Source organism: Colius striatus, chromosome 29, assembly GCF_028858725.1.
Source record: "Colius striatus isolate bColStr4 chromosome 29, bColStr4.1.hap1, whole genome shotgun sequence".
NCBI classification, from domain to species: Eukaryota; Metazoa; Chordata; class Aves; order Coliiformes; family Coliidae; genus Colius; species Colius striatus.
In genome coordinates this window covers 841,909-864,427 of record NC_084787.1, presented here as the reverse complement: position 1 = coordinate 864,427, position 22,519 = coordinate 841,909, and the positions used below count along the sequence as shown (strand labels likewise).

Below are 22,519 nucleotides of genomic sequence, written 5' to 3'. Positions count from 1 at the left end.
TTATCTATGGGGTACAGAGGGTCCCATCACCCCAAACCCCCCAAACCCGCGGTCCGTGGTGTGGGGAGGGTCCCGTCACCCCCAAACCGCCCAAACCGACATTATCCATGGGGTACAGAGGGTCCCATCACCCCAAACCCTCCCAACACCCCTCAACGCCCCCCAGAGCCTGTGAGGTGTGGGGTCCCCACTGGCGCCAGAAGCAGAACCCACAGCCAGGGACAAGTGTTTTATTTGCCAAGGGCTAAGGCCACGGTTCAGACACGGGGGGGGGTCGTGTGCCCCCTCCCCCACCCCAAGGCACGTGTCCCCCCACGTCTCAGAGCAGGAATCGAGGGGTGAGACCCCCCCCGTGTTAAGGCCACTGGAAAGATGCAGGTGGTCCCGGCGGTGGGTGAGGAGGGGTGACCCCTGGTGTGTGTCCCGTGGGGTCTCCCAGCCAGGGGGGAGTGGGGACTGAGAGGGGCTGGATGGGGCAGGGCAGAGCCCCCCAAGTGCCCCCCACTACAGGAGGGTGCAGTCCAAGTCGGGCTTGTGCCGCTGTCTCCGCTCCGTGGCCGGGCGGCTGCCGGGCTGGGGGCGACCCTGGGGGCAGCAGAACCAAGCTGGGGAGGGGGAAACCTGCAGTGACCCCCCACCTTGACCCCCGAGGGGACACCCCCCAGTCCAGGGCTGCAGCCCCGGCAGGGTGAGAGCACAAACCTGCACTGGGAGCTGCTGCTGCTGCTGATACTCCTCCTGCTGCAGCTGCCGCGCCAGCTCCAGGTCACTGAGCGCCGAGGGGCCCTGGCCCTGCTGCTGCTGCAGTGACAGCGCCATGAGGTAATCCTGGGGGGAAAGAAAGAGTCCAGCCCCTGCTGCAGCAGCTTCCCCGGGCTCAGGGGGCTCAGGAAGGTGTCCAGGGGGGGTTGGGAACCTCCTGAGAAGGAGCCTCCACACCCCCCCTGGGCAGCTTGGGCCAGGGCTCCCTCACCTCAGCACCAAAGCACTTTCCCCTTGGGTTTTAGTGGCATTTCTTGTTTTACAGCCTGTGCCCATCACCCCTTGTCCTGTCCCTGGCCACCACACACCAAACACCAGCCCCATCCCCCTGACACCCACCCTGCAGGGACTGAGCAGCATTGCTGAGGTGCCCCTGAGCTCAGGCTGCTGTTCCCCAGGCTCAACAGCCCCAGGGCTGCAGCCTTTCCTCCTCACACACATGTTGCAGCCCCTCAGCATCTTGGCAGCCCTGCACTGGCCTCTCTGCAGCACTTCCCTGTCTCTCCTGAGCTGGGCAGCCCAGCCCTGGCCACAGGACTCCAGCTGAAGCCTCCCCAGGGCAGAGCAGAGGGGCAGCACAAGCTCCCTGGCCCCGCTGCCCACACTCCTCATGCCCCCAGGCTGCCGTTGGCCTCTTGCCCATGGGGGCACGTTGCTGCTCGTGGTCAGTTTGTCACCAACCCACACTCCCAGGTCTCTCCCCACAGAGCTTCTCCCTGGGGAGGGCTCAGCACATCGGGTCCAAGCCCTGGAGCTGGGACTCAGGTGTCCCCTGTACCTGATCCACTTGTCTCTGCTGCAGCCGGGGCTCCAGGGGGCCGGCAGTGGCTCCCCCCTTGCCCGGAGCGTGGCTGAGGTGGAACTCGGTGTCACAGAAGCAGCTGTCGCCATCCACGTTGTGGAGGGTCTCCCAGACCACCCCCTCCTCCTGCAGGAAGCCCTGGTCTGTCACCAGCAGGTAGAGGTGGCCCTGAGGAGAGGAGAGGAAGAGGTAGAGGGAGAGGAGGGGAGAGGGAGAGGGAGAGGAGGGGAGAGGGAGAGGGAGAGGGAGAGGGAGAGGGAGAGGGAGAGGGAGAGGGAGAGGGAGAGGGAGAGGGAGAGGGAGAGGGAGAGGGAGAGGGAGAGGGAGAGGGAGAGGGAGAGGGAGAGGAGGGGAGAGGAGAGGACACAGGGGTCAGTTGCCCATGCCCAGCACTGGGGGGGTCCTGGGGAGGGGGCTGGGGCCTCACCTTGTGCTTTGTCATGGTGCTGAAGTGGTTGTTGCGGAAGAAGACGCTGAGCTCTCCCTCCCTGGCGGCGGCTGTGAGCTCACACAGCCCGTGGTACGTCAGCTGCGAGGCCGTGGCCTCCAGGAACTGCTCAGCCACCAGCCCTGGGGCGACAGCGAGCTGGGAGCGGGGCCGGGGCCGGGGGGTCCCAGGGGCAGGGCAGGGGGAGCCTGGGGGTCGGTACCTTCGCTCACCAGCCCCGAGTCGCTGGCCTGTTTGCAGGTGATGATCTTCTCCACCAGCTGGTTGTAGCTCAGCTTGCCCACGGCTTGCACCACCTCTGGGCTCTGCGGGGATGGAGCAGCAGGGAGTCACCTCCCTGCCCGTGCTGGCCCAGGCCAAGGGGAGGATGGGCCAGTTGGAGCCTCCCCCAACCAGCCAGAGCACTGCTGCCTCACTGGGACCTTCCACTGCTGGGAAGGGCCGGTTGTGGAAGGGTTTGGGTTGGAAGTGACCTTCAAACATCTCCCAGTCCAACTCCCTGCCACGGGCAGAGCCGCATTCCACCACACCAGGTTGCCCAAAGCCACGTCCAACCTGCCCTTGAACCCTTCCAGCAATGGGGCACCCACAGCCTCTGAGAGCAACCAGCTCCGGCCTCTCACCAGCCCTCAGATCATTCTCCTGGATCCCTGGAGCCACTGAAGCCACAGCCCCAGCAGTGGGATGGCCATGGGGACAGGTCACCTGGGGGTCCCCAGCCAGCCATGGCAGAGCTCACCTGGGGGTCCCCAGCCAGCCATGGTAGAGCTCACCTGGGGGTCCCCAGCCAGTTGTGGTAGAGCTCACCTGGGGGTCCCCAGCCAGCCATGGCAGAGCTCACCTGGGGGTCCCCAGCCAGCCATGGTAGAGCTCACCTGGGGGTCCCCAGCCAGTTGTGGTAGAGCTCACCTGGGGGTCCCCAGCCAGCCATGGTAGAGCTCACCTGGGGGTCCCCAGCCAGTTGTGGTAGAGCTCATCTGGGGGTCCACCAGCCAGCCATGGTAGAGCTCACCTGGGGGTCCACCAGCCAGCCATGGTAGAGGGGCACGTTGAGGAGGTCAAAGATGATGCACTCGGGTGTGTACTCGAAGTCTGAGACGCCCGTGAAGCGCACGTTGACGTCCAGGCCCGTGGAGAGCTTGGGAATGACCATCATGGTGTCGTTGATGTTCTGGAGAGAGGGGGGAAGAAACAAGGGAGCAGGTTGGCAGCCCAAGGGTTGTAGCCCAAGGCCCCCAGCGCTCCCTGAGACCAGGGGTTGGGCTTTTGGCTCCTGACCTGCTGGAAGTTGAGCTGCAGCCCCTCGGAGGGCTCTCGGGGCTGGGTGCCCAGGATACAATCCCCTGCAAGGCAGCAGCATCAGCACCCACCCGGCCCCGTGCCAGGGCTGGCAGCAGGGATGGGCCACGGGGGTCCCTGGGGGGCTCACCCAAATGGGCCATCAGCTCCTCGGCCGTGACCACCTCCTTCTGCGGGGGCAGCTTCACCTGCAAGCACCGGGAAGCTGCAGCCCAGCCCCTTCCCCTCACCATCAGAGGCGGGTTAAGGCTGATCCCCTCTTGCCCACCCCCCGAATCCCACCCCCAGGCTGTGCCCCACTTGCCTTCCACTGCAGCAGGAGGATGTTCATGATGGCCAGGAGCGGGCAGGGCCCGTTCTCGCTCTGCATGACGACGGGCGTCCGCTCGCCCTTCCAGCTGATCCACTTGACGCAGTAAAAGTCTGTCTCTGCCCCCTGGGACGGGCTCTGGGCTCGGGGGGGCTCTGGCAGGGTCTGGGCTCGGGGGGGCTCTGGCAGGGTCTGGGCTTTGGGGGGCTCTGGTGGGGTCTGGGCTTGAGGGGGCTCTGGTGGGGTCTGGGCTTGGAGTGGCTCTGGTGGGCTCCGGGCTTGGGGGGGCTCTGGTGGGGTCGGGGCTTGGGGGGGCTCTGAAGGGGTCCAGGCTTGAGGGAGCTCTGGTGGGGTCTGGGCTTTGGGGGGCTCTGGCAGGGTCTGGGCTTTGGGGGGCTCTGGTGGGCTCCGGGCTTGGGGGGGCTCTGGTGGGGTCTGGGCTTGGGGGGGCTCTGAGGGGGTCCAGGCTTGAGGGGGCTCTGGTGGGGTCTGGGCTTGGAGTGGCTCTGGTGGAGTCTGGGCTTTGGGGGGCTCTGGTGGGCTCCGGGCTTGGAGTGGCTCCGGTGGGGCCTGGGCTTTGGGGGACTCTGGTGGGGTCTGGGCTTTGGGGGGCTCTGAGGGGGTCTGGGCTTGGGGGGGCTCTGAAAGGGGCTCTAGTGCCCCAGCCACTGCAGCAGCCACGGGGGCAGCCAGTAGGGCCCCCCCATCCCCCCCCAGCTGTGCCTCTGCAGCCTCTCCCCTCGGATGCTCGTCACAGAGTAGATGTGTGGCACAGCCTGACTGCCCCAGGCCAGGGTGGGAAGCCTCATCCTCCTCTTCCTCCCCCTCCTTGCACGGCTCAGCAGCTTGTCCCTGTGCTGCCAGGCTCTTCTGGCCACCAGCCACCACCACTTGCCCACTCACGGCCTCCTCTGCGAGCTGGGGGGTCTGTTCACCACTGGAAGGGGCCGGGAGGGTCTCTCCCTGCTCAGGGTGCTGCTCCTCCATCCGACCTTCAGGTGCCTCTGGCAGGTCCAGATCAGAGCCCTGAGAACCCTGTGGGTCCATCCTGGAGCGGCCACATCCCAAACCTCTCCCTTCACAGGTGGAACTTGGGTGTTTTGAGAAGAAAACAGCAAATGAGTCCAATGTCTTCACCAGGGACGGCTCATTTCGGGGTCCACACACACCCCTCTGTTCACTTAAACAACAAACAGCAACGTGGGGGTGGGAAAAATGATGAAAATCAAAGTGTTGATGGGAAAAAAAGAGAATTAAACAGTGGTTTTATCCCAAACCAACCTGAGAGAAGCAGAGCAGCTCAATCAGAGCAGGGGAAAGTCAGAGCCTTGTGCTTCCCTCGGGGAAAATCCACCTGGAGAAGAGGCTCCTGTGGGCAGAAACAGGGAGATTCAGCTCCCAAAGAGCTGAGAGGACTGGAAAATTCAGCCTTGAAACCCTGGGGAGGTTGGGAACGTTTGGGGTTTGGAGGGATCCAGGGGGGAAACTGGCTCTGAAACGCAGAGCTTTGGGAAATTCGGCTTTGAAACCCTCGAGGGATTGGGGAAACGTTGGCTCTGAAGCAGCTGAGAGCTTGGGAAGAGACTGGGAGAACTGGGCAGGTGCTGAAAAGCCAAAGAGGGAATGAAAGGCTGATCCCATCCATTTTAGGGCCAGAGTGGAGGGGGTTTTTTGGGGGGGTGGGGGGAGAATAAGGAAGGGGCTGTGCCAGGTGGCAAATGTCCACTTTAAATGTAATAACGATGATGCTGATGGTGCAGGGATAAATAAATAAGTAAAGAAACATTCTCAAGAGAGGGATTTATAGATAAAGGTCTTGGGAAATAACCCCCCCCCCAAGTGGGGGGTGAGTAGATGGGTAAATGGAGGCTGAATGAGGGGGAAAAAAAAGACATACAGGTGTTGTTTGGGGATGATGGAATGAAAGGAGATGGGATAAATCAGAGTGAAGCGAAAGGGGATGGAGTGAAAGGTGGAATAAAGGAGAATGAAGTGAAATGAAGTGAAATGAAGAGAAATAAAGTGAAATAAAGTGAAATAAAGTGAAATAAAGAGAAATAAAGAGAAATAAAGAGAAATAAAGTGAAATAAAGAGAAATAAAGTGAAATAAAGTGAAATAAAGTGAAATAAAGAGAAATAAAGAGAAATAAAGAGAAATAAAGAGAAATAAAGAGAAATAAAGAGAAATAAAGTGAAATAAAGTGAAATAAAGTGAAATAAAGAGAAATAAAGAGAAATAAAGAGAAATAAAGAGAAATAAAGAGAAATAAAGTGAAATAAAGTGAAATAAAGTGAAATAAAGAGAAATAAAGAGAAATAAAGAGAAATAAAGTGAAATAAAGAGAAATAAAGAGAAATAAAGAGAAATAAAGAGAAATAAAGAGAAATAAAGTGAAATAAAGTGAAATAAAGAGAAATAAAGTGAAATAAAGTGAAATAAAGAGAAATAAAGTGAAATAAAGAGAAATAAAGTGAAATAAAGAGAAATAAAGAGAAATAAAGAGAAATAAAGAGAAATAAAGTGAAATAAAGTGAAATAAAGAGAAATAAAGAGAAATAAAGTGAAATAAAGAGAAATAAAGAGAAATAAAGAGAAATAAAGTGAAATAAAGAGAAATAAAGAGAAATAAAGAGAAATAAAGAGAAATAAAGAGAAATAAAGTGACAATTAAAGTAGAATAAAATAAAGGCAAGATGCAATACAGCAAAATAAAGCCCGATAGCACGGCCCGGCCCGTTCCTCGCAGGAGGCAGAGCAGCGAGGGGCCGGCGCTGCGTGCGGAGCAGCCGCTGCTGCCCGAGACCCCCCCAGGGCCCCCCCAGCCCCGGGCGAGACAGCGGGAGCCGGAAAAACCGGCCGCGGGTGCCGGGGCAGGGCCGGAGCTGCCGCCGCGCCGCATCCCCCGCAGCGGGACCCCCGGAGCCCCCCAACCGCGGCCGCTGCCCCCGGCCCGCCCCGGCCCGCCCCGGCCCGCCCGGGGGTCCCGCGCCCGCGCCCGCGCTCACTTCCCAGCGGCGGCCGCCGTCGTTTCCCGGCTCCTTCCTTCTTCTTCCTTCTTTCTTCCTCCTTTCTCCTTATTTTTTTTCCATCTTTTGCCTTCTTTTTCCTCTTTTTTCCCCCTTTTCCTTCTTTTTTCTTTCTTTTTTCCTCCTTTTTTCTTTCTTTTTTCCTCCTTTTTCCTCCTTTTCCCCTCTTCCTTTTTTCCTTTAGTCCTTTTTCCCTCCTTTCCCCCTTCTTCTCTCTTTATTCCTCCCCTCTAATCCCTTTTCCTCCCGTTTTCCTTCTCCTTTCCTCCCTTTCCCCTTTTCTTCTCGTTATTCCTCCTCTTTAATCTTGCCGGCTCCTTTTTTCCCTCATTTCCTTTCCTTTTTTCCTTCTTCTTTTCCTCTTTTCCCCCTTTTTTCGCCTGTTTTTCCGCCCAGCCCGAGGCCTTCCCTGCGCCCAGCCCCACGCTCCAGCTCCGGGCCGGCGGATTTACAGCTGGGCGAGGAGGAGGAGGAGGAGGAGGAGGAGGAGGAGGAGGAGGAGGAAGGACAGGTTGAGGAGGGGAGGGCGAAGGGCGAAGGCTTCCGATGCCACCACGGCTTCCCGAGCCGTCGGGGGGGGTTGGGGGGATCCGCCGCCTTCCCCAGGCTCAGCCCCACACCAAAAATCACCGATTTTAACGTTTTCCTCCCAATCGCGCTGCCCGTGGCTGGGCGGGAGGACGCGGGGGGCGACGCGGGGGCGCCCCTCAGCTTCCCTCTGCCGGGGGTCCCAGCTCCGGCCCCCGCTGCCCCGGGCGGCGCCGTCCCGCACGGGACCGCATGGGGTGGGGGTCGCGGCGGTTTGCGGGGTGTCGGTTTGGGTCTGTCCCCCCCCCCCCCCCGGTCCCGCCCCTTCCCGGCATCCCGAGCGGCGGGACACGCCTGGGGGGGGCGGGGGGGTGCGGGGAGGCTCGTACCGGGTCGTACCGGGGGGGTCCCGCGGCCGCTGCCGTTATGGAGCGGTTCCTGGAGGGGAGCCGGGCGGCTCTGGAGGTAACGGAGCGGGGGCGAAGGGGGGTGCGGGGTGAAGGGGGAGATGGGGAGGGGCTGCTGAGGGTGCGGGGGGGCGGGGAAGGGGTGCGCAAAGGGGGGTGGTGGTGCGGGGGGCTTGAGGTGCGTGGCGACTAGGTGCATGGGGGCAATGGGGTGCAGAGGGGACTGGGGTGCATGGGGGTAGGTGCATGGGGGCAATGGGGTGCAGAGGGGACTGGGGTGCATGGGGGTAGGTGCATGGGGGCAGTGGGGTGCAGAGGGGACTGGGGTGCATGGAGGTAGGTGCATGGGGGCAGTGGGGTGCAGAGGGGACTGGGGTGCATGGGGGTAGGTGCATGGGGGCAGTGGGGTGCAGAGGGGACTGGGGTGCATGGGGGTAGGTGCATGGGGGCAATGGGGTGCAGAGGGGACTGGGGTGCATGGGGGTAGGTGCATGGGGGCAGTGGGGTGCAGAGGGGACTGGGGTGCATGGGGGTAGGTGCATGGGGACAATGGGGTGCAGAGGGGACTGGGGTGCATGGGGGTAGGTGCATGGGGGCAGTGGGGTGCAGAGGGGACTGGGGTGCATGGGGGTAGGTGCATGGGGGCAGTGGGGTGCAGAGGGGACTGGGGTGCATGGGGGTAGGTGCATGGGGGCAGTGGGGTGCAGAGGGGACTGGGGTGCATGGGGGTAGGTGCATGGGGGCAGTGGGGTGCAGAGGGGACTGGGGTGCATGGGAGCTGGGCGTCCACAAAATTAGGGTGCAGAGGGGGAGGGGGGTGCGTGGGGAGCAGCGTGAGTGAAGACGGGGTGAGCAGGGAATTAGGGTGCAAGGGGGAAGGGGGTACGTGGGGGACTGGGGCGCATGGAGACTGGGATGCCCAAGGGCATCATTGCCACAGCCAGGGGGGGTCCCCAGCACCCCCAACCCCACCCCAGCAGCCTCACCCCCTGTCTCGGAGCCGCACACGGGTGCAGGTTGCCCCCGGCCGGCTGCAGGGTTGTTTACTTCCTCGGCTTGAACTGAATAAACGAGCGAATCTGGGTTATGGCATGAAATAATTGTCACCAGAGAAGGGGCTGGAGCCGGGGCAGGTCCCTGGGGCGCTGGGACGGGCTCCAGCAGCGGGGCCGGGGTGTCGAGGGGCGATGGGGGGGGCAATGGGTTTTGACTGCAAAAGAGAATAACGGGGTGAAACATGTTTTGCCCCAAACTCCCCAATCTCTGAAAAAAGACCCACTTTGGGGTCAGAGTCCTGGAAGCTCTCGGGTGTCCTGGAGGGGGGGAGGTCCCCGTCCCCACCGCCGCGGTCGCTCGCGGCCCAGGTGGGTTCTGTTCTGCCCCGGTTTCGTGCCCCAAAAACGTGAGGTTTTGTGCCAGAAATGCATCCTGGCCAGGTCCCATCCCGGGCTGGTTTGGGGGATGCCAGGATGGGTTCAGGGGGGGCTGGAGGACGGGGCTGCATCGCTGATGCCTCCCGCCCCGGCAGGAGCACGTCCGGCAGCACCAGGAGATCCACGTGGTGATGGGCAACGAGGCCTGTGACCTGGACTCCGCCGTCTCAGCCCTGGCCCTGGCGTATTTCCTGGCGAAGGTGAGGCTCAGCCGCCGGCTCGGGGACAAACGGTGGCTCCGGAGGCGCCTGAGCGGGCGTCACGCCAGCAGCCCGACCCCCCCACAGACCTCCCCGGCTCCCAGAGCCGCCTTCGTGCCGGTGCTGAACATCCCTCGCGCCGACTTCGCCCTGCGGACCGAGACGCGGTTCCTGCTGCGGCAGGAGGGGCTGCCCAGCGCCTCCCTGGTGTTTCGGGACGAGATCGACCTGGGGGGGCTGCACGGCGCCGGGCTGCTCTCCCTGACGCTGGTGGATCACCACGTCCTGCCTGGGTGAGCTGGAGCTCGGGGGGACACGGGGACGAGCGGGGCCACCACCCAACGCCTCGTTCTTACCCTGCTTGGGTAAAACATTCCGCTTTCCGGGGCGTTTTTAGGGTGGGAAAGGAACAAAAGGGGGTTTCCAGGGTGAGGCAGCGTGGCTGCTCCCTGGGGTTGTGCCGGAGCGGGGGGGTCTCACCCTCCTGTCTCACCCCCCAGCGCTGACGCAGCCCTGGACGAGGCCGTGGTGGAGATCCTGGATCACCGGCCCCTGGAGCGGGAGCGAGCTGCCGGCTGCCGGGTGACGGCGGCGCCGGTGGGTTCCTGCGCCACGCTGGTGACCGAGCGCATCGCCCAAGGGCCGCCGGGCGTGTTGGACAGAGCCACGGCCGCGCTGCTGCACGGTGAGGACGGGCAGCCCCTGCCTGGCCCCTCCCAGGGGCACGGTGCCCGCTGGTGGTGCCCAGGTGGGTCATCCCCGTCCCTTCCCCTCCCCACCGCAGGCACCATCTTGCTGGACTGCGTGAACCTGAGCCCGGCCGCCGGCAAGGTGACGCCCCGCGACGTGGCGTGCGTGTCCCTGCTGGAGGAGAGGTTCCCCGAGCTGCCAGCCCGAGACTCCATCTTCCAGGCCCTGCAGGAGGCCAAGTTTGACGTGTCAGGTGGGCTGGGAGCGGGTCCCGGGGCAGAGGCCGCTCCATGGGGACGGAGACGCGTCCCCCGGGGCTCACGCTCGGCCCCCGTCCCCTGCCAGGGCTGACGACGGAGCAGATGCTGCGGAAGGACCTCAAAGTGCTGTCGGGTGACGAGCTGCTCCTGGCCGTCAGCGCCGTCTACGTGGACCTGGAGGTAAGGCCCAGCGGCGGGGAGGAAACTGAGGCAAGGGGGTGGCACGATGGGGACGACGAGGTGACACCAAGCTGTGCCCCTGCCCCAGACATTCCTGCGCCGGCCCGGGCTGCTGCGGGATCTGGAGGCTTTCTGCCACGCTCGTGGCTACGCGGGGCTGGTGGCCATGAGCATCTCCTTCAGCCAGCACAACGAGCCCTCCCGGCAGCTCGCGGTCTACAGCCAGAACGAGACCCTCCGCAGCACGGTGAGTGTGGGGCTGGGCACCCCAGCCCCTTGGCAAGGGGCAGCTGGGCACTTCTCAGCCCCCCTCCCCAAAAAACCCCCCCAACCCCCTCGCTCGCAGGTGTGCCGGGCGCTGGAGGAGGCGACGGCGCCGTCCCTGAGCCTCCAGCCCCTCCTGAGCCCCTGGCCCTGCCTGGGCACCTACACCCAGGGCAACGCTCTGGCCTCGAGGAAGAAGGTGCTGCCCATCCTGAGGGCGGCCCTGGGGGGGCCTGGCGCTGCCGGGGGGCCGGAGGAGGAGGTGGTCCCGCCGCCCACCCCCATGAACAGCCTGGTTGAGGAATGCCCGCTGGCACAGCCCGTGCCCCCGCTGTGCCCGCAGGACGTCCTGGAGCGCGTCAGCCGCATCGCTGCCGGGCAGCCCCCCGGCTCCCCAAAGTAACAGAGGGGCTGTGGGGGGCTGGACGAGGAGCTGGGGGCCCTGGGCAGGTCTGGATGGGTGCCTGGGCGTGAGGGGCTGCAGACCCCCGTCAGAGCCCCCGTCCCTGATGGGGAGGGTCCTTGTTGCAGAGTGCCCACGGCCGGCCCCGACGGGCTGCCCCCACCACAACGGCCCCGCTGGGCTCTGGGTGCCTGGGCTGGGTTTTTGGGGCCCCCCAGGCCGTGGGGTCGGGGCAGCACTCGCACCCATACGGAAGGTGCTGAGGGGTTAACGAGCTCTTGCTCCTCCTCCCTTGGGGGGCCACGGGGGGGCCGGGATGGTGGGTCTGGACGTGCAGCCAACCCGGGGCTGCCTGCAGGCTGCAGGATTAAATCTCCCTTTTCTTCCATTTTTAGCTCTCAACTCTCTTCCACAGCAGCTTTGGCTCCGTCCCCCTCACCCCGGGGGTCCCCCAGCACAGCCCTCACCCTCCCCATGGGCATCTCAGGGGCTGAACCCCCCCTCCCCACCTTTTCCCGGGGTGTGTGGCAGGGGCTCAGCTTCCCCTGCCGGATTCAGCTGCGGTGGGAAGGAGCCCGGGGCCACGCTCCTGGGGCCAGCACAAGGGTTTTTATTTCAAGGGTGGGTTGCTTTCCCCTCCCCAAGAGAAGGAAAAGCGGCCGGAGCGTCGTGGCTCTCAGCGGCACATCGCGGCACGACGCGGCAGCCGCCCGCCAGGACCCCCCAGCACGTTGAAACCCCCCCAAGAGCCCGGCAGCTCCTTCAACTATTTACACCCGCACCCGAATTCGGGAGCCCGAGCTCCTCCTCGGCTCAGGCCCCGTCCTGCCTCGGCCGGGGCGGAGCTGAGCCCCCCGTCCCCAGCCCTGGTGCTGCCCCCAGCCCTGGTGCTGCCCCCGGGGTGGCTGGTGCTGCCTGGCTGGGGCTTGTGACTAAAAAACACCCAAATGCATCCTAAAAAACGAGGGAAGGCGGCGGTGTGTGGCGGCACCGCGGGCTGGGGGCAGGGGGAGTGTGAGACACCCCCGGGTCAGGGGTTTTCACCCCGGCTTTGCTCGTCGGGACGGCCCCAAAATCAGCCCCTGAGCCAGGACCGGCCTCGCCACGGCCCCGAGGGGGTGCCCGGAGGGGCCCTGGGGGGTGACCAGCAGCGGCAAAAGGGGACAACGGGGAGGGTTTGGCACATGTTGGCTGCACCCGGCAGCTCCTGGGGCGTCCTCCAGGCACAAGGGTCGGGGCAGGAGGTGGGGGGGGACGGCCCCGGCCCCTCCCCGCGGTGCCTCCGGGGCAGGGGCTTGGCTGGGGACGGGGGTGACGACCAGAAGGCGCCGGGCAGCGGGTGAGGAGCTCTCTGCATAAGTTACCGCGGGGTCCGATCGCTCGGCGGCGGCTCCTCTCCAGGTGGGGTTTGGGCAGTTCAAGTTTGGGCTAAAAAAGCCAGGAATCTGCAAAAGCCGAGAGGGTGGGTTACAGGGGGGAGGGTGGGTGCCTCGGTGGGTGCCCCCAGCCCTCTACTCACACGCTACAAGACCCGGGAGTTGCTCCACTGTCGCTCCCGGCCGCCCTTGGACCTCATCTCCTGCACGGCGCCGGTCTGGGGGAGGGTGTGGAGATGTGGCGTCACCACGGCGAGACCCCTCACCCACCACGGCCACCCCTCACCCCCTGAGCCCCACCACCCAACCAGGAGACTCCCCTAGCACCCAGCACCCCAAAAGCAGCACCCAGCACTCAAAAGCAACATCCAGCACCCCTTAAGCAACACCCAGCACCCCAAAAGCAGCACCCAAAAGCAGCACCCAGCATCCCAAAAGCAACACCCAGCACCCCAAAAGCAGCACCCAGCACTCAAAAGCAACATCCAGCACCCCTTAAGCAACACCCAGCATCCCAAAAGCAATGCCCAGCACTCCAAAAGCAGCACTCAGCATCCCAAAAGGAGCACCCAGCACCCCAAAAGCAGCACCCAAAAGCAACACCTAGCATCCCAAAAGCAGCACCCAGCACCCCAAAAGCAACATCCAGGACCCCAAAAGCAACACTCAGCATCCCAAAAGCAATGCCCAGCACCCCAAAAGTAACACCCAGCACCCCAAAAGCAACACCTAGCATCCCAAAAGCAGCACCCAGCACCCCAAGAGTAACGCCCAGCACCCAACCATCAGACTCCACCACCACAAGTGATACCCACCTCCCGAGGCTGAGGCTCAGCACACCAAAAATGCCCCCCCCCACCCACCCATGAGACCCAGCACCCCCAAAAGCGCCCCCCAGCCGGGCGAGGACGGGGTACCATGGGCAGCCCTTCGCCTGCAGCCATGTCTCCAGAGCCGATGTGTGTCAGGTGGACGAAGTTCATGGGCTCCCCGATCATGGAGCGGTCGATCCGTCTCCTCCTCTTCTTCTGCAAGTGGATGAAGGCCATGAGCCCCCCCTCAGGCCCCCAAACCCACCCCCCAGGGGCGGATCAGGCTGAAGCTACTCACGGGCTGTGGCTTCTCCACGACGCAGCAGCCCAGTTTGTGCCAGAAGTCGCTCATGGTGGTGGTGGCAGTGGGCAGCTCCCCCCCACCACGCCGGCACAAAGACCCCCCGTGGGGTCACTCCATGGGGACCTGCTCGGGGTGACACGGCCTGGAGAGGAGCAGCCGGCTGTGGGGGTGAAGGGAAGGGTGATGCCTCTGCTCCTCGCTCCCCAAATCAACCCCAAATCTGCTTCCCATGGACCAAAATGGACCCAGAGACCCCTGAGGGACCCCAGGCATTGCACAGAGACGCTGAGGGTCCCCAGGCATTGCACAGAGACCCCCAAAGAGACCCCCAAGTATCGCACAAAGACCTCCAAGGGACCTTGGGCATGACACAGAGACCTCGAGCATGGCAGAGAGACCCCCAAGAGACCTCAGGCAGCACACAGAGACCTCCAAGGGACCTTGGGCATGACACAGAGACCTCGAGCATGGCAGAGAGACCCCCAAGAGACCTCAGGCAGCACACAAAGACCACCAAGGGACCTGAGGCACCACAGAGAGACCCCCAAGAGACCCCAGGCATCACACAGAGACCCCCAAGGGATCCCAGGCATTGCACAAAGACCCCCAAGAAACCTTGGGCATTGCACAAAAAACACCAAGTGACCTCAGGCATCACTGAGAGAACCCAGGCATCACACAGAGACGCCCTCAAGGGACCCTGGGCATCACAGAGAGACCCCCAAGAGACCCCAGGCATCACACAGAGACCCCCTCAAGGGACCCTGGGCATCACAGAGAGATCCCCAAGAGACCCCAGGCATTACACAGAGACCCCCAAGGGACCCTGGGCATCACAGAGTTGTCCCCAGGGCCAGGGCAGGATGGTGCCCCGGTGCAGGATGCAGCTGAGGGGTGCTGTGGCAGGAGGGGGGGGCACAGGAGGCAGAGGCAGCCGTGGCAAATCCCAACTCCCTGAGCCAGGCAGCTATAAATATCCCGTCCTTTCTGAGCAGGGGCCGGAGGTTGAGCTCTTCCGCTCCAGCTCGAGAAGGAGAGGGGGCAGAAAATAAAGAGGGGCTCTGCCTGGCTGGTGGGACTGTACCCCACAGCCCCAGAACCCCAGCTGGGGTAGCCAAGGGGGGCTTCAGCCCCAACACGGGTGCTCCTGCCCCCGGCCCGGGCAGATGCAGCTCTGCCGCTGCAAAAGCACCCGGCAGCGGGCAACACCCCCCAGGAAGGGCCACAGCCTGAGCACAACCCCGCATCGGGCACTACACAGTCCCTGTGCTGGCGGCGGGGGGCTGGCAGGGGTGTGCCGAGGTGCCAGACCCCCACCACGCCGGCACACGGGACCAGCTCTGCCACTGCCCCTGCGCGGGTGCAAAGTCCACGGCGGCTGCCGGCGCTCCCTGCCCGCGGCGGGGAGGGGAAAGGCCGGCAGGCACGGGGGGGCCGGGGCAAGCAGCCCCCCACAACGGGCTGTGACCCCCTGCCCTGGCTGCTCTTACCCCCAGGGATTGCATCACAGCCGGGTCAGGCCTCGGGGTGACCCTGCAGCCCATCCCCGTGGCATCAGGGCACGCAGGGCGGTGGGTGCCGGCCGTGCTCCCTCCTCCTCCAGCACCACCCTGGTGCTAAACCCCAGCGTGGAGGCTGAGGCACGACCAAAGCCCCCCCCTCACAAAGCCCCCGGCGGCTCTCACCCAGCCCCCGGCAGCAGCTCCCCCTGCCGTCACGGCTGCTGAGAACGGGCAGGTTGTGACACGTCCGGGGTGGTGTAACCGGGGCCGTGCCCACGGCAGCCCCCCGGCCTCTGTCCCCCCCCCCCCGGCTGCAGACGGACGGACAGACGGACAGAGCAGGGCAGGGGGGTGGGGGGGGGCTGCCTTGTCTTTCTTGCCCGGTTTCCTTAGGAAATGAGGCTGCCGGCGCCGGCCCCGCCATCACGCCCCGGCCCGCTGCCGGATCTGGCAGCTCCGGAAAGGCCTTGGCAGAGAGGAAGGGGGGGGGGGGAAGCCCCCAAATTTGGCATCGCCACCAGTGCCCAGGACGCTGGAACAGCCTCCACGGGGAGCCCCCGGCGTGGGCTCAGCTGAGGCACCACCACGAGCCTCCAGCGACTGCCTCTGAACCCCAAAGGGGCTGGAGCTGCCGCCACGTCCCAGCCCCACACTCGGCCCCCTCCTCCCTGCCCCACAACCCCCCCAGCAGCACCCACCGCGGCTCAGGTCCTGGCGAAGGCTGAGGGCTGGGGCCGGCTCTGTGCTGTCGGCGCTGGGTCCCGCGGGCCGCGGCTCCTGGCGGGGAGCGGGGAGGGAAGAACGGACCCCCCCACACACCCTTCACGACTCGCCCACCCCTGCAATGAGTTGTGTCCGGTCTCAGCCCCGGCTGGGCACCGGGGCCTGGCCCCGGGGAGGGCGGCTGCAGGGCCCGGCCCGCACCAACACACACACACACAAAATGACTTCCCTGTTGGGAAAGCACCGCTCGGCACGGCTCTGCGTCACCGGCGGCACTGGCCGCAGCTGCCACGGGCAGGGGGCCACCGCCAGGCCCCCCAGCACTGCACACCGGGCACCCTGAGACTGCCCACCCCAGCTCGGAAGAGAGGGCAGCGTGTGGGGCTGGGGCTGTGCTGGATGAGACCCCCGCGGACCCCCTCGGCTGCCGGGCTGGGACCCCCGGGATGGGGCGGTAAAGCGGGAGGAGAAGCCCCTTGGCATGGGACCGGAGCGGTGGGTGCTGGGGGGTGGGCTGTGGTGGTAGGGCTGGGGGGTCCCCGGAGGGGCTGGGGGTCTCGGGGGTCACCTTAAGGCTGGGGGGCGTCTCGGCGCAGATGGGGGGGTCTCGGTGGAGCTGGGGGGTCTCGGTAGGGTTGAGGGGTCCTGGTGGGGCTGGGGGGGGTCTCTGTAAGGTTAGGGGGTCCCGATAAGGCTGGGGGGTCCCTGGTGGGGTCGAGAACCGAAGGGTCCCGACGGGGCTGGAGGGGAGCGGGTGGAGCTGAGGGTCCCGCTGGGGCTGGCGGGTCCCGGCAGGGCTTTGGGGGGGTCCCGGTTAGAGTTCGGGATCCCGGTACGACTGGGGGGTCCCGATGGGGCTGGGGGGGAGAAGGGGATCCCTGCAGAGCTGAGGCGTCCCGGTGGCATTCGGGGTTCCCGTAGGGTTGGGGGTCCCGGCAGGACCCCCGGATCCGAGCAGGGGGCTGCAAGGGAAGGAGCCTCCCGCCGCTCGCCCCGTGCCGGCGCCGCCCCCGGCGCCCTCCCGCCTCCCCGCGCTGCTTTCGGGGGTCGCTTCCCTCGGGCCGGGCTGGGGACGGGCGGTGGTCGCGGCCCCGTTACCTGAGCGGGTCCCGGCGCGGTGCCGGCTGCGGGCAGGCCTGGCCCGGCGGGTGCGGGACGCGGCGATCCCCGCCGCCCGGCTCGGCCCGGCCCGGCCCGCGGCCACAGCTCCCACCCCGGCGGCCGCCGGCATTGCAGCGGCCGCGCCCGGCTCGCGGGGGGCGGGTCCGGACGGGATCGGGGGTCCCGTAGGGATGGGGGTCCTCGGGGTCACGGGACAGCTGTGAGGTCGCCGCAGGGCTGGGAGTGCTCGGGGTCACGGGAGAGCTGAGGGGGTCTGGATAGGGATTGGGGGGTCACAGGGATGGGGTCCAGGGAATGGGCAATGCCTGGGGGCTTGGTAAGGGGTCTGTGGCAGAGGCAGGGTTCCTGGGGGTCTTGGTAAGGATGAGGGTCCCCGGGGGGGCTACGAGGGTTGGCACAACCCAAGGCATGGCAAGAGGGTCCTGAGGCTGCTCAGCTTGGGGGTCCGGGGGCTCAGCAGAGCCCTCCGTGGCTGGGGGTGCCCAGGGTCCTGGCAGGCTGAGGGTCCTCGCCAGTTACACCCCCATTTGCTCCCCACTTTGCTTCAGTCAGGGGACAGAAGCAGCAGGAAGGGTGGAAAGCCCTGGGTCACCCCGCAGCCTTGCACCACTTCCAGCTCAGAGCCCTTCCCCTTGCACAACACCCAGCACCAGCCACAGCAGCAGCTCCAGACACCAGCCAAAGGGTCCCATCCTGCGTGTCCCCAGCCCACTCAGAGGGATCCAAGCAGGGGACACCCCCGGGTGAGCCCCAGAACGTCCCTTCCCGCGTCAGCCCCCAGATCCCACCCGTCCTCACGGCTCCCACTGCGGGAATCCCGAACAAGGCCACACTGTCCCCGCTCACTCGGGCTCTGTCCCGCTGGCTGATAATACCCCGAGTGTTCCAGCCCTTGGTGCAGCTGAAGAGCCCTTTTTTTTGGCTCCTCGTGCTGCCAGAGGACATTGTCCCCCGCTGCAGCTTCCCCTGGTGATGTGTCTGCTGGGTCTGGGTCCAAAGCTGCTGCAGAGAAGAGATTTGAGTCCCCATGGTGCAGAGAGACCCCACATCACCATCTGCCCCAGTGGGGTCTGGAGCCTGGTCCCAGGCCTTTCACCCCAAGGAGAAGGGATCAGATGGGTCACATCCAGCTCCCTAAGGAGTTGCCCAGCCAAGCTGCACCTCACAGCCCCGAGGATCCCCCAAAACACAGCAACTCAACCCCTGCAGGGATCAGAATCCTCTGCCAGGCCCCTGGTTGGCATTTTCCCTGCGAGGCTGAGCTGAGAGCGGGTCTGTTTGGGAGTGGAGGATATGGGATCGTCTTGGCTCATGGAGAGGAGAAGGAGGAGGAGGAGGAGGAGGCAGAAATAGCCCAGCTGAAAGCTGAGTGCTGGCAAAAGGGTTTGGCACCAGCAGAAGTGAGCCACACACACAGGGCATGGGGAGGAACAGGGAGAAAAACCCCCCAAAGCCCCAAAGGAATGTTGATCCTGAGCAAAGCCCAGGGCAGAGGGGAGCGAGGGCAGCTCTCAGCCCCTCAGGTGTGTGGATTTGGCCTGTGCCCCCCAAAAAGGGTGTCTGGGGCTCAGCGGGGGCTGGGACATTCACAGGTTGGAGGGGGTTGCTTTGGGGTTTTCTTTGCTGCGTGGGCACAGGGGCTGTGGTCGTGCCCGTGCTGGGGACAGGGGGCAGTGGGGCTCCAGCCCTTCCCCTGCTCTGGGTGTCTCTCTCCTATTCCCAGCCCCATCTCTGGCTTCAGGCACAAAGCAGAGACATTTCTGCCGTGCAGCAGCAGGACCAAACACCTCCAGACCTGGCAATGCCTCAAAAAAACCCCCACCCCAACCCCCTCCTCTGGGTGTTTTTGCACCAACCCCCCTGTGCTGGACCTGCCAAGTGCCCCCCCCGCAGCCCCACACTTTGGGGGTACCGCAGCACCCCCCGTTTCCTAACACACAGGTAAAACCTTCACCAGCTGCTCGGGGGCTGAAAACCATCTGTTATCACCCCCTCAAACACCGATCCGGGGAGCGAATCGAGGATGACTGCGGGAAATCTCGCACCCTCTGTCAGTTCCACGCGTGCGGGCGCTGGGTCCCCTCCCGCGCATCCCCCTCCCCCGGCGCGGCTGGGAGCCGCTGATTCATCTGCCCGCCGTCTCCCCCCTCCCTCCCTCCCTCCTTCCACTCCCTCCCTTCCCCGCTACGACGAAGAGGAATTGATCGAGCGGTTTCGAGGGGCTGCATTGCAGACCCGGACGCCAGAGCAGACAAAAGCAACGCCCGCGGCTTCGCAGCACAAAGAGCCCGAGCGGCACCGAGCCCGTCCCTCCATCCGCCCGCAGGTAAGGGATGGAGGATGGGAGGGGGATGAAAAGCAAGAGGTTGGAGAAGGGGGTTTAGGGGCGTTGACACCTCAGGATTGTTTTTATTTGGAGGGGGAATTAAACATCAGCCGGTGGGAATTCAGGGGATGAAGGTGGTTTTGTCCTCCTGAGACAACCGGACCGGGCTGATGCCAGGGGAGATGCTCCTCTTTGGGGGTGACACACAACCCAGGGGGGATTTTTCCCCAAGTAATCGCCTTTTCTAGATAATTTCACGTTGAATTCCCTGTCTCCAAACTCCCTTTTCCCCCTTTTGAAGCTTTAAAATCCATCGTCCGCCACATCTGTCACCATTCAATAATCCACTGCTGGGGTGCAGAGAGGTGTCACCCCCAGGAATAAAGGGCTATTTCAGAGCCCTGTGGCTTCATTTTTACCCCGGGTGGGGGGTGTGTGGGGGATGACACAGGAGCTTTTCAGAGCCTCTGACTTACATCGGGAGTCTTAAATTTAGCAGGCGGTCCCCAGTCGCCGGGCGGGGAGCGAGGGAGGGCGTGAGTCAAGGTATGTCTGAATCAGCCTTTAGGATTCTGATTCCCAGGGCTCAAACCGGGGCAATCAGCGAGCGAAGGAGGATATTTTGGGTCGGCCAGTTGGTATTTTCACTCCCCCCCCACCCGCCCCGGCCCCATCTCACTCTCCAAAAGCGTGGAGCCCAGTGACATAATCCTGCCAGGGAGAAAACGCGAGTCAGCGCGGCCGTGACTCAGCTGAGGCTGGGAAAAAACGCTCCACGACGTCCCCCTCCTGCTCTTTGCCCGTTCTGGGTGGGCTGGGGTGGGGTTGGAGGGGGGGGCTCTGCGGCACGGAGGGGGATGGCACGGCTCCGGGGGTGTGGGGGCTGTGATGGCAACGCCGGGAGATGCTGTTTCCAGCCCCTTCCAGAGGGTTCGTCCACGGTCCCCCGGGGAGATGTGATGAAGGCTGAGGAGGGAGGGTGGTGTGGGCTCTGCGGGGGATGCACAGGGACAGGGAGCCCCCCTCGCTTGGGAGAGGGTGAGACCCTGGTGCATAGTTTGGTGGGAAAAGGGTGCATTTGGCTGCCGGTTTCTGCAGGTGTCGGGAGATGCAGGTGGGAAGGGGCCAATCCTCAGCTCAGCCTTCCAGCCCGCCCTTCCCTTTGTGCCGCTGGGGAAGCTGAGGCACGGGGGTGACACATCCCACTGCACACGCCTCCAAATGACAGCTCAGAGAAGAACCATGACCAAGGCCACGGAGAAACCGGTGGCAGGGCTCAAGTCTTCATTGTGACCCACCCAGAGCCACCCACCACCCCCGACACTACACTCTCTCCCCTCACTGATCACTTTTTCTTTAGGGGGGGTGGGTATCCTGCGGGGGTTTAATGAACGTGAGAGCTTCAGCCACGCTGGGGCAAGCCCTGTGCTGTTGGCAGAGCTTTTCTCTCCCCCCCAACCCCCTTCCTTCGCCTTCACAGCCCGAAAATGCTGGACACCATCAGCAGCCAGTACGACTCCTTCATCTACTGGAGGATGCCGATCCCACGGCTGGACCTGGCTGAGCTGGAGGGTCTGGGGCTCAGCGACGTGGCCCTGTACAAGCCCAAAGGAGGGCTGGGCAAGCTCAGCGGTGAGCGGGGCCAGCTCAGCCAGGACATGTCGGCAGAAGAGGACAGTCTGCTGCAATTCAACACCTTTAACTTCTGGAGAGCTCCCATCGCCAGCATCAGCTCGTTAGATTTCGACCTCATTTGAAGCCTTCCCCTCTGCCCCTCCTCACCCCCCGCCCCTTGCCCTTTCTGTCTCCGCTAGGCATGCGAGGATTCGGTTTAGTTGTCAGTTTGGAGGTTGTTTTCTTGTGTTTCTGGGCAGTTTTTTGCCGTCGCTCATTAACTCAGCCGTTCTCTCCAGCCCCGATGGTGACGGGGCAAAGCTTCGACCTCTCTCCACCTTCCCCTCTTGCTGGAAACACCCCGGCGGTGCCAGCGAGGGTTAACACGGGGGGGTAAATACGAGGGGAAGGGGCAGAAACAGCCACCCCATTGCCCTGCACGTAACCGTGGGCCTCCCTGTGCTCTGGGACAAGAGTTTGAGCTCGTTTTTTTTCATGTGCTTTTTAAAGAAACTCATTAGTGCAAAGGGAGCAGCGCAGGACCGATGGGAACTGTCTTTGTTTTGGCAGAGAGCATCGTCCCTGCTCCTCTCACAGGCACCTTCTGTGCTCCCCCGGCTCAGTTTCTCCTGAAGCCACTTCACTCCCTGCCCTTCCCCTCGGGAATGAAAGGTAGGAGAGGCAGGGACGTGCCTGGGACACGAGCACAAACCTCTCCCTTGAAAGAAATCATCTCTTTGAGCCCTGTGGCTTGAGCTCAAGAGGGAGAAATGGTGGCCAGGAGGGTGAACACACAGGGAAATGCTCTGTCCTTGTTTGGTGGGGTCAAGGCTGGATGTTCACTGCCCCAAATTTGGCTATTTTTCTCGCTTGTTCTTTCCCTCCCCCAGGTGCTTTATCCCAGATGTGAGTCCTGACTGGGACAGAAGCCGAGTGGTCCATGATAGCTCACGGGGGGGCTGAGCTGAAAGATAACATGGAGAATTTAGCCTCATCTTACCCAGACATGAAAACATTTCTGGTTCCCCACCCAATTATCCAACCCCTTTAAAAAATCACAATGAAAAGAAAAAAGCTGCATTCACTCAAATGGAAGCTTTGCATTTTCCAGGGGAACGTTTGCAGCCGTGCCCTCTGCAACCTGAGGTTTAGTTCTGAGCATCAACTCAAAATGAGAGGAGAAAAACTCTCCAACTCTGAATCACTTGTGGCTTTCTAACTCCTTTTTTTCCCCCCAAGACTGGGACAGTGAACGTAACTGGTTTGTCTTGTGAATGTGGTTTATTTGGGTTTAAGTGGGGTGAAGTTGTGATGTGGAGCATCTCGAAAGTGTCCTAGGATTCAGAAAGGGGTATGTGGCCAGTGGGAAGCTGAGGCAGCTTAAAAGGCACCCCAAAAAGAGATAAATATTGGCAAAATTGGCCCTGTTTTATGAAAACGAAAGGTAGCTCTGCTGTGACCTCCAGAAATGACCCAGCCTGCTGAGTATGAAGCACCTATGTTAAACTGGAGGTGAAAGATCTCACCTCTCCCAGGCAGAGCTGTTTGGTTGCTGTGTTCCCAGCTGACGGGGGTACAAACCAGAACCCCACAGAAGTATTTATTATGAAACTTTAAATAAAAGTGATTCAAAACCATGTGTAAACCCCCACCCAGATCCACGTGCATCAGCATCAACTCAGCTCCTGTCCTTTGTCAGTCAACGGCCTGACATCTTTCCACAGGA

At 63.1% G+C, this 22,519-nt stretch overlaps 4 protein-coding genes across 12 annotated transcripts; 2 read left to right on the top strand and 2 right to left on the bottom strand.

Moving 5' to 3' along the window:
* Window positions 1-216: 216 nt before the first annotated feature.
* Window positions 217-7,483, bottom strand: MINDY1 (MINDY lysine 48 deubiquitinase 1). 4 transcript variants are annotated; one of them, XM_062016359.1, is made up of 11 exons: window positions 6,629-7,483; window positions 4,903-4,990; window positions 3,616-4,801; window positions 3,442-3,499; window positions 3,291-3,355; window positions 3,025-3,183; window positions 2,215-2,317; window positions 1,992-2,134; window positions 1,541-1,732; window positions 703-828; window positions 217-585 (listed from the first exon to the last, which is right to left on the bottom strand). In XM_062016359.1, exons 3-11 carry the CDS (start codon window positions 4,666-4,668, stop codon window positions 505-507), a joined length of 1,980 nt encoding a protein of 659 aa, XP_061872343.1. In that variant the 5' UTR covers window positions 4,669-4,801; window positions 4,903-4,990; window positions 6,629-7,483; the 3' UTR covers window positions 217-504. The 4 variants fall into 4 exon arrangements, with proteins under 4 accessions (XP_061872343.1, XP_061872346.1, XP_061872344.1 ...); XM_062016362.1 differs by having other exon boundaries at window positions 1,992-2,062; XM_062016360.1 differs by having other exon boundaries at window positions 3,616-4,711.
* A 74-nt stretch (window positions 7,484-7,557) lies between these two features.
* Window positions 7,558-11,402, top strand: PRUNE1 (prune exopolyphosphatase 1). Its single transcript, XM_062016233.1, has 8 exons — window positions 7,558-7,642; window positions 9,113-9,217; window positions 9,305-9,510; window positions 9,718-9,902; window positions 10,002-10,160; window positions 10,253-10,347; window positions 10,436-10,594; window positions 10,694-11,402. The coding sequence occupies exons 1-8, from the start codon at window positions 7,604-7,606 to the stop codon at window positions 11,012-11,014; spliced, it is 1,269 nt and encodes a 422-aa protein (XP_061872217.1). The 5' UTR covers window positions 7,558-7,603; the 3' UTR covers window positions 11,015-11,402.
* A 199-nt stretch (window positions 11,403-11,601) lies between these two features.
* CDC42SE1 (CDC42 small effector 1) lies at window positions 11,602-16,921 on the bottom strand. Of its 3 annotated transcripts, none has more exons than XM_062016331.1 (6): window positions 16,830-16,921; window positions 15,707-15,847; window positions 13,501-13,666; window positions 13,308-13,418; window positions 12,534-12,608; window positions 11,602-12,459 (listed from the first exon to the last, which is right to left on the bottom strand). In XM_062016331.1, exons 3-5 carry the CDS (start codon window positions 13,552-13,554, stop codon window positions 12,537-12,539), a joined length of 237 nt encoding a protein of 78 aa, XP_061872315.1. In that variant the 5' UTR covers window positions 13,555-13,666; window positions 15,707-15,847; window positions 16,830-16,921; the 3' UTR covers window positions 11,602-12,459; window positions 12,534-12,536. The 3 variants fall into 3 exon arrangements, with proteins under 3 accessions (XP_061872315.1, XP_061872316.1, XP_061872318.1); XM_062016332.1 differs by having other exon boundaries at window positions 15,707-15,785; window positions 16,830-16,913; XM_062016334.1 differs by lacking the exon at window positions 15,707-15,847 and having other exon boundaries at window positions 16,830-16,915.
* On the top strand, window positions 15,955-22,424 carry MLLT11 (MLLT11 transcription factor 7 cofactor). 4 transcript variants are annotated; one of them, XM_062016328.1, is made up of 4 exons: window positions 15,955-16,226; window positions 18,795-19,179; window positions 19,676-19,725; window positions 20,660-22,424. In XM_062016328.1, the coding sequence occupies exons 2-4, from the start codon at window positions 18,877-18,879 to the stop codon at window positions 20,934-20,936; spliced, it is 630 nt and encodes a 209-aa protein (XP_061872312.1). In that variant the 5' UTR covers window positions 15,955-16,226; window positions 18,795-18,876; the 3' UTR covers window positions 20,937-22,424. The 4 variants fall into 4 exon arrangements, with proteins under 4 accessions (XP_061872312.1, XP_061872313.1, XP_061872311.1 ...); XM_062016329.1 differs by lacking the exon at window positions 15,955-16,226 and having other exon boundaries at window positions 17,176-19,179; window positions 19,679-19,725; XM_062016327.1 differs by lacking the exon at window positions 15,955-16,226 and having other exon boundaries at window positions 17,176-19,179.
* Window positions 22,425-22,519: the final 95 nt, after the last annotated feature.

Coding starts and splice junctions, on each gene's coding strand:
- MINDY1 (XM_062016359.1), bottom strand. CDS start 4,668: ATGGACCCACAGGGTTCTCAGGGCTCTGATCTGGACCTGCCAGAGGCA. Junction 3,184..3,290: donor TGCAGCTCAACTTCCAGCAG/GTCAGGAGCCAA, acceptor CCCTCTCTCCAG/AACATCAACGACACCATGAT. Junction 829..1,540: donor AGCAGAGACAAGTGGATCAG/GTACAGGGGACA, acceptor CTTTCCCCCCAG/GATTACCTCATGGCGCTGTC.
- PRUNE1 (XM_062016233.1), top strand. CDS start 7,604: ATGGAGCGGTTCCTGGAGGGGAGCCGGGCGGCTCTGGAG. Junction 9,511..9,717: donor GATCACCACGTCCTGCCTGG/GTGAGCTGGAGC, acceptor CTCACCCCCCAG/CGCTGACGCAGCCCTGGACG. Junction 10,161..10,252: donor GGCCAAGTTTGACGTGTCAG/GTGGGCTGGGAG, acceptor GTCCCCTGCCAG/GGCTGACGACGGAGCAGATG.
- CDC42SE1 (XM_062016331.1), bottom strand. CDS start 13,554: ATGAGCGACTTCTGGCACAAACTGGGCTGCTGCGTCGTGGAGAAGCCA. Junction 13,419..13,500: donor TCGTGGAGAAGCCACAGCCC/GTGAGTAGCTTC, acceptor ATCCACTTGCAG/AAGAAGAGGAGGAGACGGAT. Junction 12,609..13,307: donor CAGGCGAAGGGCTGCCCATG/GTACCCCGTCCT, acceptor ACCCTCCCCCAG/ACCGGCGCCGTGCAGGAGAT.
- MLLT11 (XM_062016328.1), top strand. CDS start 18,877: ATGACTGCGGGAAATCTCGCACCCTCTGTCAGTTCCACGCGTGCGGGC. Junction 19,180..19,675: donor GTCCCTCCATCCGCCCGCAG/GTAAGGGATGGA, acceptor TCTTAAATTTAG/CAGGCGGTCCCCAGTCGCCG. Junction 19,726..20,659: donor GAGGGAGGGCGTGAGTCAAG/GTATGTCTGAAT, acceptor TCGCCTTCACAG/CCCGAAAATGCTGGACACCA.